This window comes from Mobula hypostoma, chromosome 19, assembly GCF_963921235.1.
Source record: "Mobula hypostoma chromosome 19, sMobHyp1.1, whole genome shotgun sequence".
Classification (NCBI taxonomy): domain Eukaryota; kingdom Metazoa; phylum Chordata; class Chondrichthyes; order Myliobatiformes; family Myliobatidae; genus Mobula; species Mobula hypostoma.
The window spans coordinates 21,946,512-21,957,346 of NC_086115.1; the positions used below are offsets into that span (position 1 = coordinate 21,946,512).

At 45.9% G+C, this 10,835-nt stretch overlaps 1 protein-coding gene across 4 annotated transcripts in view; it reads right to left on the bottom strand.

Moving 5' to 3' along the window:
• The window catches only part of sirt1 (sirtuin 1), a 40,220-nt gene extending 29,393 nt beyond the window's left edge, over positions 1 to 10,827 (bottom strand). For 2 of the 4 annotated variants that reach the window (XM_063071533.1, XM_063071531.1), the window contains exons 1-3: positions 10,514 to 10,827; positions 8,092 to 8,131; positions 733 to 1,436 (exon numbers count right to left, since the gene is read on the bottom strand). In XM_063071533.1, the coding sequence (XP_062927603.1) occupies positions 733 to 979 (247 nt within the window). In that variant the 5' untranslated portion in view covers positions 980 to 1,436; positions 8,092 to 8,131; positions 10,514 to 10,827. The remainder of the gene's footprint in view (positions 1 to 732; positions 1,437 to 8,091; positions 8,132 to 10,513) is intronic. The other 2 variants (XM_063071534.1, XM_063071532.1) reach the window with 2 other exon arrangements.
• Positions 10,828 to 10,835: the final 8 nt, after the last annotated feature.

Here is a 10,835-nt window from a genome sequence, read left to right on the forward strand (position 1 = left end):
CCCTTCCCCTACTCCACCTCCCCTACCTCCCCTTCCCCTACTCCACCTCCCCTACCTCCCCTTCCCCTACTCCACCTCCCCTACCTTCCCTTCCCCTATTCCACCTCCCCTACCTTCCCTTCCCCTATTCCCGCTCCCTCCCCTTCCCCTATTCCCCCTCCCTCCCCTTCCCTTCCCTCCCCTTCCCTTCCCCTATTCCCCCTCCCTCCCCTTCCCTTCCCCTATTCCCCCTCCCTCCCCTTCCCTTCCCCTATTCCCCCTCCCTCCCCTTCCCTTCCCCTATTCCCCCTCCCTCCCCTTCCCTTCCCCTATTCCCCCTCCCTCCCCTTCCCTTCCCCTATTCCCCCTCCCTCCCCTTCCCTTCCCCTCTTCCCCCTCCCTCCCCTTCCCTTCCCCTCTTCCCCCTCCCTCCCCTTCTTCCCCCTCCCTCCCCTTCCCTTCCCCTCTTCCCCCTCCCTCCCCTTCCCTTCCCCTCTTCCCCCTCCCTCCCCTTCCCTTCCCCTCCCCTCCCTCCCCTATTCCACCTCCCCTCTCCTCCCTTCCCCTATCTTCCCGTATTCCACCTACCCTTCCCTCCATGCTACCTCACTTCTCACTCTCTCCATTTCCCCATTCCTTCCATTCGTATTCATCCAACCCCTCCCCTTCCCTATTTTCCCACCTCCTTCCCTACTTCCCCTTCGCCTTGCTTCCCCTCTCCTCTTCCTTTCCCATCTCTCGTCACGGCACTACCTCCGACTGCCGGCGCCGTCTCGCTCTCCGGGCCCCCGATCCGGGGCTCATTGTCTCCCGGCGCCAACCCTGCGGCCTGGCGCTCACCATCGGCCGCTCTCCGCCGCCGTCCTTCCTCCGGCGTCTCCTCAGCACTGGCGGCCACCCCGGCGTCTTCGCCATCCAGGCGCAACCGTTTGACGATACGGCCGCAGCCGAGGTCCTTGTTGTCGACCGCACAATCCCGAATTCCGTCCGACTCCGCCATTTTCACAGAGATTTAAATGGAGTCACGTGACATCGCCGGTCGGGGTCGGAGTTCAACCGGGGAGAACAACAACAACGACATGAGCAGCAGCGCCAATAACTTGAAGACGCTTCAAGCGTCCACTGAAGCAGAAATAACATCCCTTACTTCACCACTGGATGTAAACAGAGGGGAAACGGGTTTTAATTACCTCTTCACCTTCGTGGTTAGTCCTCGAGATCAAAAATGACTTGCTTCCTCTTCAGATTGGTGCTCTGATCAGCCCATGGTAGAAATGTGATTCCTCCGCAAATGGGGCAAGAGGTGGCGGGTGGCTGTATAGTTTTCTGTACGTACTTTATGCGTGGGTTCCACAAACTTGAGCCTTTCTTCCCTACCTTCCTTGGGGTCCCCAGAGTATGTCTGCCTGTGACCCACGTCTGTCCTGTTTTGCAGCTTTGCAGCAGCCTTGGTAAATCTAAAACAGAGACATTAGTTGCCAAAGAGCTAATAAGTATGTAGTGGCAGGGCATCTCACCCAATCTGTGCTCAATCTCAGCATCCTCCTGAAACAGCAAGAGATCCATCTGCATAACTGCAGAAGTCTGCACTCATTATGTGTCTGGGTCATTAAAATCATTCTGATATAAACATGTCTGTAAATAATTTTTCCAAGTCAGTAAAATGCGACCCAATTTCAATTTCGTACACGCTAAGCAATTATTGTGTGATGGATCATGTTACTTATGTGCTTCCTGCATGCTTAATGTTTGACATTTTGGCTTATACCCTGACAGGGATTGTAAAGACCAATTTCCCGTCCTGCTCAATATTCAGATAATTCTGTGATTTTCATACTAATAGCTTTCAACACAGTATCGGTCATGAAAGTGTTACGGAACAAATCAATACCATTGCTAGGTTCAAATGCATATAGGCTCCTAGATCAGCTATAGACCTAGAGCAATGTGCATCTATTGGGGTGAATGTAAAATGCAAAGTGTGATTCCTTTGCCCACATATGGTATCCTACAGTGGGAAAGTATGAACTAGGAATTCCAATATATCTAAGATTTACAGCTAAATGTTCATTGCCACAGGATGTATCTACAGAGAGTTTAGTGTTTTTGTGTATGGATACCCAAGTAAATCTAAGGGGTGAGTATGTACATGTACATACAGGGAAAGATAAGTGTACATAATCTGGCAGAAGGAACAGTCGTATTGTGACCACAGGAACAAGGAGGAGGAAGAATATGTGTCGTAGAGGCAAGGAGTCTGCATTAGGAGTTAGACGGCTTGGGAGAGTGGGCAAATAACTGGCAGATATCATCCAGCGTAGTGAAGTGGGACTTATGAAGGATCCTGACTTGAAACATTGACTGTCCATTTCTCTCCATAGATGCTGCCTGATCCACTGATTTCTTCAGCATTTTGTGTGTGTTGTTACAGATTTCTAGCATCTTCTGAACCTCTTGTATCTAGTGTTCCATGGCTGGGCAGGTTGGGTTTCTACACGTCTAGTGTTAGGGCCATCAACAAAGGGTCATTGAGAACCTTCACAAGATAACTGGTGCTGGTTCAGTCTGGAGTCTGCATTGCATTGAAGAAGATCACAATAACAGAGCATTGCACGAGTCCAGTCATCTCTGAGATTAGGACTGTCATGGATCTATTAGTGAGATTTGCAACTTGCAAGTAATCATAGAACAGTGGATGGCAACAAATAAACTTGAGAATGGCTCCTGATAGTCCCTTCGTAATCCATACCCCTCTCTGTTGACAACATTTTGTGAGGCAAAGGATGGTCATATAAAGTGATTGATGCTGTTCCTTGCAATTGTCTTCTTCACACAGTAAAGTGAGTGTCCCACATACCTCCTAAACTGGATTGCATCTCCAGAGATGCTCTCAAAGTGCTGGAAGGAGGATTCTCATGAAGTCCTTCCCTCCAATGATTGCAGCATTTAGTCCTGTGATTCCTATAGCATGCTATTCTCTTTCCGACAGTGGAAGGCCATGATTTCATTTTCTATGATAATCTGTGTCTGCATTCATCATCCTTTCTAAGTTTACAGAAAATGCCAGGTGTAGGATGCATTTAATGGTATTCATACTAAAAACCCAATGTTGGCTGAGATGATCTTTGAATCACATCCTCCAAGAGATCCCTACTGCTTCACTGAAGATGGTGAGCTCTCAGTTGATGGTGAGTAAACAAATAAACTCAAGAACTTCTATAGATGTACCGTGGAGAATATTCTGACAGACTGCATCACTGTCTGGTATGGGGGGGCGTCGACTGCACAGGACCGAAAGAAGCTGCAGAGGGTTGTAAATCTAGTCGGCTTCATCTTGGGTACTAGCCTACAAAGGACCTAGGACATCTTCAAGGAACGGTGTCTCAGAAAGGCAGCATCCATCATAAGGACCACCAGCACCCAAGGCATGCCCTTTTCAAACTGTTACCATCAGATAGGAGGTACAGAAGCCTAAAGGCACACACTCAGCGATTCAGGAACAGCTTCTTCCCCTCTGCCATCTGATTTCTAAATGGACATTGAACCCTTGAATACTACCGCAATTTTTAAATATAACTGTTTCTGTTTTTTGCACGATTTTTGTAATTTATTTATTTATTAATTATTTTCTTCTTCTATATTATGTATTGCATTGAACTGCTACTGCTAAGTTAACAAATTTCACGACACATGCCGGTGATAATAAAACTGGTTCTGATTATACTGATAGTAACATATAATTGACACTTTGCTCAGAAATGTGATGTTTTAAATCAAGCTCCTAAAGTCGTACTTCATACAGTATAAATAACCTCTTGATGTTGTCATGTTCAGCCATGCTTGAATGGTAGAGCAATCTCGATGGGTCAAATTACCTAATTCGGCTCCTACGTCTTATGGACTTATGTTGTTGGGAGATCCTCAAATTTACTGACTGATTTCATCATACAAGCTTGTTTCTTAAACAAGCAGGCGTTTATCACTTTCAACAACATTTCTTTAAATATTTCTGGCCACTGATGAGGTGTAAGTATTGATCTACATTTAGAAAAGCAGGGATTCATCAGCCCAGATTTGTCAGAAGGAAATCTGACTAACCAGTTCAATTGAGTTTTTTGAAGCAGTATATTGATGCTGCTGAAGAGTGATTAATGTGCTTTACATGAACTTTAGTAAGGCCTTTCACAAGGTCCCTCATGGAAAGCTGGTTCAAGATATTAGAGCCAATGGGATCCAATGCAAATTGGATCAAAAATGGGCCTGACAATAGGAGATAGAGATTGATGGTTGAGGGTGGCTATTGGAAATGGAAACTTGTGTCTGGTGATATACAACATGGATAGGTGCTGGGACCCCGGACGTGCACTACTCAGTGTGATTATTAAATCTGCTGATGGCATGGAAAATTGCTGTTCCCTGGTAGGGAAAGTAACAGATGGAATTTAATCCTGATAATTGGAATGATGCACTTTATAAGGAACGGAGATAGCAGGGTTGGCAGTGGGGGTAGGAATCTAGCTAGGGCATAAAGACTGAATGATAGAGCTCCAGGGAATATTGAGGAACAAAAAACCTTGGTGTGCAAGTCCAAAAATCCCTGAAGGTGGCAGCACAGGTGGATAGGGTGGTGAAGTAGGCCACTTGGATTGCTTGCCTTTTTTGTAGGAGGGTCTGAAATTATCAGAGTAGGAAGGTCTTGGTTCAACTTTATAAAATTGGCATGGGCACTGCTGGAATATTATGTGCCATACCAGTTACCATTCCATAGCATCATTGCACTGAAGAGAGTGCAATGGAGATTCACCAAGAAATTGCTTAGATGAAAAGTTTAACTCGCAACAAATGGAGAAGGTTGCAGTGGGACACAATAAAGGTGTACAAAATTATTAAGGATGGGGATAGAGAAGGTGGTAGGGGCAAATACCCTCAAAACATTTAAGCAGATTTTGGATGAGCCCTTGAACTACCTAACTAGCAAAGCATAGAGGGCAATGGACCAAGGGCTGATAAATGGGATTAGTACAGATGTGTACTTGATGGTCTCTTTCTGTGTTATATGCCTTTATGGCTGATACATATTAATACACAAAAAGCCACATATAGAGCAAAGACTTAGTCAAAGGAGCATTTTAAAAGAAGAGAACTTGGTAAGTTTTGGGTAAGATTTTCAGAGCTTAGAGCCTTGACAAATGAAAGCTAACTTTAACTTTCTAGGAACTGGTCATAAAACTATTCATTCAATTTCTGCAAAGCTCTGAAATTTATGAATTGAAACCTTTGCATGATTAATGCAATAGGCAGAGAATAAATTGTTTTTGTTTAACACTGACTGCTATCCATGCCAGTTTAGTGGTATAGGTCATTTGTTGTTACCGCAAAGCAATGGTCTTCTTCTTCTTGTTTTACAGCAGTTGGCACCCAGCTTAATGGTGCATTACTGCCACCTTCTGCTCCGGAGTGTACGATAGACTTACATTCCAAATCCCTTCACCCAATCTCTCTCTCTCACACACACACACACACACACACACCCTAACCTATACTTTATCCTCCCATCTTTGGCCATCCTAGTAGACTATTCCTGCTTATTGTCATGGTCCGGTCCGTGAAGTCTGCATTCCGGATTACGGTCCAGTCCATCGACCCTTGCTCCAGGTTTTCCTGTCTACCCTGTTTCTGTTCCTGTTGAGCTCTAATTAAGGCAGCTGATTCTCATTGGAGCTGGCTGCATAAATACCTCCAGAGACCAGGCCGTGGCTGCTGTGGAATCAGCAGAAGAACATCTAATAAGTTAGGGGTGTTTACAGTGGAGATGCTGGCAGTGTTGGTTGTGTTGCAATGGGCGCAGAAAGCCAGACAAGCCAAAGCATTGATATGTTCAGATTCATCCTCAGTTCTAGCAAGTTTAAGGTCTTTTCACACAAACAGTCAGCAAGATGTACTTTATGAAGTCCTTCAGTTAGTTACAAGAATTGCAAATCAGGGAGGTCAGGTAAAATTTCTATGGGTTCCAGCACATGTAGGGGTGAAGGGGAATGAGAGGGTGGATGAGTTGGCAAAGAGGGTGTTACAGAAAGAAAATGTGGAAATGCACATTAGTATCAGTAAAGCAGAGGTTAAGTGTGTAATCTGGGAAAAAGTCAACCCAATGTGGCAAGAAAGATAGGACAGAGAGGGGAAAGGGAGGCATTTATATCAAATACAAAAGAGTGTTGCAGGTACTAGAGTAGGTAATGGAAACAGAAGAGAGGAAACTGTGTGGACTAGGTTAAGGCTGGGGCACTGTGCATTAAACAAAACATTGAAAATGATAGGGAAACACCAGACGGGATTGTGTGAGGAATGTCAGGAAGAGGAGTCAGTAGAACATGTAGTTTTGTGTTGCAGGAAGTATGGGATACAGAGAGAAGAGATGATGAGAACTAAATTAAGGGAGTTGGGGGTGCAGGAATTCACATTAAAAGGGTTGCTGGGCATGGGTGAGAGAGCACAAGTCCGGGTATTTTTAGCGTTTTTAAGGGGTACAGTGGTTTTTTATAGGATATGACGGATAAACAGGAATAGGGTACTAGGATGGTCAAAGATGGGAGGGTGAAGTGTGTGTGTGTGTGTGTGTGTGTGTGTGTGTGTGTGTGTGTGTGCGCGCGCGATTGGGTGAAGGGATTTAGAATATATGTCTAGTGCACATTCTGGAGCAGAGGGTGGTGGTAATGCACCATTAAGCTGGATGCCAACCGCCGTAAAACAAGATACAGACAGACAGGCGTGGCTGCTGGATTGTTCTTGTCCTTACTCTTTATATCCCTTCCCCTGCCTTCTGTTTCCTCGCCTGAAGCCTTGCCTTGTCTTGCCGGTAACTCTCACCTCACCTGAAGTTCTTGTCTCACTTTGCATTGCCTGAAGCCTTGCCTTGTCTTGCCGGTAACTGTCGCCTTGTCTGAAGTTCTTGTCTCGCTTTGCATTGCCGGAAGCCTTGCCTTGTCTTGCCGGTGACTCTCGCCTTGCCTTGCCTGAAGTCACCCTGTCTTGGAGCCACCCTGTATCTATGTCCCTTCCTGTCCCTTGTCTCCGTCGGGTAAATCAGGCCAGATTGCCATTACCCTGCGGTTGGTTCTGCCCCTTGCCTCCGTTGATTGGAGATCTGCGCCCTGCCCAGGAGGAGGTTCAAGACCCCAAGCCTCACCTCGCCTCAAGGCTCTGGTCTCTAGCCTCGCCTCAAGTCTCAAACCTGAAGACTCCAGCCTCGTCCTGCCTGCCAGCCAAGTCACACCCTTGCCTAGTTCTGGGGTCCGAGCCAGAGGCAAGACCCAGGTACTGGGTCCTTCTTCAGTCTCTGGCTCTGAGTCCAAACCCTGGCTCCTAGCTCTCTTGTCCAGTCCTGTTCCGGGTTTCTGGTTTTTGTGTCCATGTCCTAGCCCTCACCCTGTACCCTCGTCCTGTCCCTAGTACTTCAGTGTCTGTGTCTTGCACTTGGGTTCGTTCTCAGCCACCCCCTTATGACACTTATCCAACATATTCTATAAAAAAAACCTGTATCCCTTAAGAAAGCTAAAAGTACCCTGACCTGTGCTCTCTCACCCATGCTCAGCAACCCCTTTAATGTGAATTCCTGCACCTCCAATTCCCTTCGCTTAATTCTCATCATCTCTCCCTGTATCCCATACTTCCTGCAACTCAGAACTACATGTTCTACTAACTCCTCTTCCTGACATTCCTCACACAATCCTGTCTGGTGCTTCCCTATCATTTTCAATGTTTTGTTTAATGCACCATGCCCTGGCCTTGACCTAGTCCACACAGTTGCCTCTCTTCTGTTTCCACTACCTACCCTAGTACCTGCAACACTCTTTTGTATTTGATATAAATGCCTCCCTTTCCCCTCCCTGTCCCATCTTTCTTGCCACATTTGGTTGATTTTTTTCCCAGATTACACACTTAACCTCTGCTTTACTGATACTAATGTGCATTTCTATATTCTCTTTCTTTAATGCCCTCTTTCCCAACTCATCCACCCTCTCATTTCCCCTTCACCCCTACATGTGCTGGAACCCACAGAAATTTTTACCCAAAGCAATGTTTATGGGTATAATGGTTGTGTTAAGCTTAACTTACCGAATCACTAGTCCAGAGGTTGTGCTGACAGTCCAGATACCTGCATTCAAATGACAAGAGTGGAATTTAAATTGTTATTATTTATTATTAAATGCTCTCTGAAATGGGCACATGGTAGTGTAGCGGTTAGTGCAACGCTATGACGGGTCATCGGAAGTTTGGAGTTTAATCCTGGCGTCTACACTAAGGAGTCTCTGTATGTCCTCCCTGTTGAATGTGTGGGTTTTCTCTGGGTTCTGTGGTTTCCTCCCACAGTCCAAAAACGTACCAGGTCGGTTAACTTGTCTTTGTTGGGTTTAAATGGAGCCGTATCTCTAAATAAATAAAAATAGCCAACAAATCACACAGTTCATGGGCAATAAATGCTGGTGACTGTTTCCACTAACAGCCACATCTGAAAAATGTTAAATAAATATTAAGTAATACACACAAAACGCTGGAGAAACTTTGCAGGCCAGGCAGCATCGATAGAAAAGAACAAACGGTCAATGTTTTGGACTGAGACCCTTCTTCGGGACTAGAAAAAAGGATGAGGTCAGAGTAAGAAGGTGAGGGCAGGGGAGGATGAAGTACTAGATGGTAGGTGATAGGTGAAACTGGGAGAAAGGGAAGGGTGAAGTAAAGAGCCGGGAAGTTAATTTATAAGGGAGATAAAAGGGCTGGGGCTGGAGAAGGGGGAATCTGATTGGAGAGGGTAGAAGACGATGGAAGAAAGGAAAGGGGGCGGAGCACCAGAGGGAGGTGATGAGCGGGTAAGGTGAGAGAGGGAAAAGGGAATGGTGAAGGGTGGGGTGGGGGGGTAATTACCGGAAGTTCGAGAAATCGATGTTCATGCCTTCTGGTTTGAGGCTAACCAGACGGAATATAAGCTGTTGCTCCTCCAACCTGAGTGTGGCCTCTTCGCGGCAGTAGAGAAGGCCAAGGACTGACATATGGGAATGGGAAGTAGAATTGAAACGGGCGACTACCGGAAGATCCCGCTTTATCTGGCGGAGGTGCTTGGCGAAGCGGTCTTGCAATCTACGTCGAGTCTCACCTATATAAAGGAGGCCACATCGGGAGCACGGGATACAGTAGATGACCCCAAAAGACTCACAGGTGAAGTGTCGCCTCACCTGGAAGGACTGTTTGGGCCCTGAACGGTAGCGAGGGAGGGGATATAGGGGCAGGTGTGGTACTTGTTCCGCTCGCAAGGGTGAGTTTCAGGAGGGTTATCAGTGGGCTTGCAAAACAGAGACACATCTAATCCTTTTTCTTCTAACCCCAACAAACTCTCTCAAAGTTGTTCTTCCTTGAATGAATCTACCATTTGTCACCTTGTGGTTGCAAGTTCAACATTCTAACCACTCGCAGTGAGAAAACAAAATGAAAGTGGTTAATTTCGAACGTTCACAGAAAATAACTGTCAATTCCAGAAAACAATTCAAAATAATGATAAAAGTTCATGGAATAAAATCTGACTCCTGGACAGATTTTATTCCTGCCCTGTAAATTCATAGCCTAGTTACTGTCGGGTGTGAGTCAGAATTAACTTTTATCTTCACTTCCCTCCTGTGGAACCTATCGTACTTCATTATCGTTTTTTAAAATGTTTTTCAAATATCTTAATTCTTGGTGAACGTAAAGTATGGCACGATAATTCACGGCAATGGGAGTTATGATTTTGAATTTTACCATACTGGGCTAAAAGTATAAATTAGACCAGAGTGTGCGAAGTCATAATGCAATTTATAAACACATATACACATCTATGTTACGTGCAGCCGGAATTATATGAACAATGTCGGTACAGGGTCGCTGGTCTAATGGGGTGTTTTCAAGGCTAGTTCTTTTCTATAGCAAAACGATGCAAGAAATGCTGAGTTCCACATAAAAAATGTTGGAGGAACTCTGCAAGTTGAACAGCACCTATGGAAATGAATAAACAGTCCACGTTTCGGGCCGAGACCCTTCATCAAGACTGGAAAGGAAGGGCGAAGAAGCCAGAATCAGAAGATTGGGGGGTGGGAAGATGAGTACAAGCTGGAAGGTGATAGGTGAAGTCGAGTGAAGCAAGACATGTTCGTGTTCACAGACGTAAACAGAATAGAAACTGAAACACACGGGGAGACAAAGAAACAGGTGTTCCACAAATGTGCACTAATGATGAATAAATAGGAAGGGATGTGTTCGGCATACAGACAAATGCATAAGCACATTGCCGTGAAAATAGCACGGAGTGATTTTAGACAAATTTCTTCGTTCCTGAAATCAGAGGAGATCATACTGGACGGTCTATTTCCTGATCCCAAGCATGTCGGTTTTTCAAATCCTTTCATGGCTTCGCCCGTCCGCGAAACCTTACCCAGCCCCACGACACCCCGAGATGCCTTCGCTTCCAATCCCTGCCTCTTGTACGTTTTATCCCCGCAAGGAGACCTACCTCTCTGATCAAGTGCTTCACTACCCGACCGGAACATGTATCTTAAATTTTGGCGAGGTGCATCCGTTAAGTTTCCTGGAACATTTCACCCCTTTTTAAAATCGCGCTTCCTTCAAGTTGGAGTCCAGCGTTTTCCTTCCCTGAGTCAGTCAGCATATTGAGACTTCTCTCGGTTCTGTACTGGCCGCAGCCCCTCACGCCTGGGTGCGAGGTGTTTAACATTGCTCGGCTGGCGAAGGAGAGCGCTAACGACTCCTTGCAGAGGTCGATGTCTGCAGCGGTTTCACACTCCTTCGTACTCATTCCCCCGAGGCGAAAATCC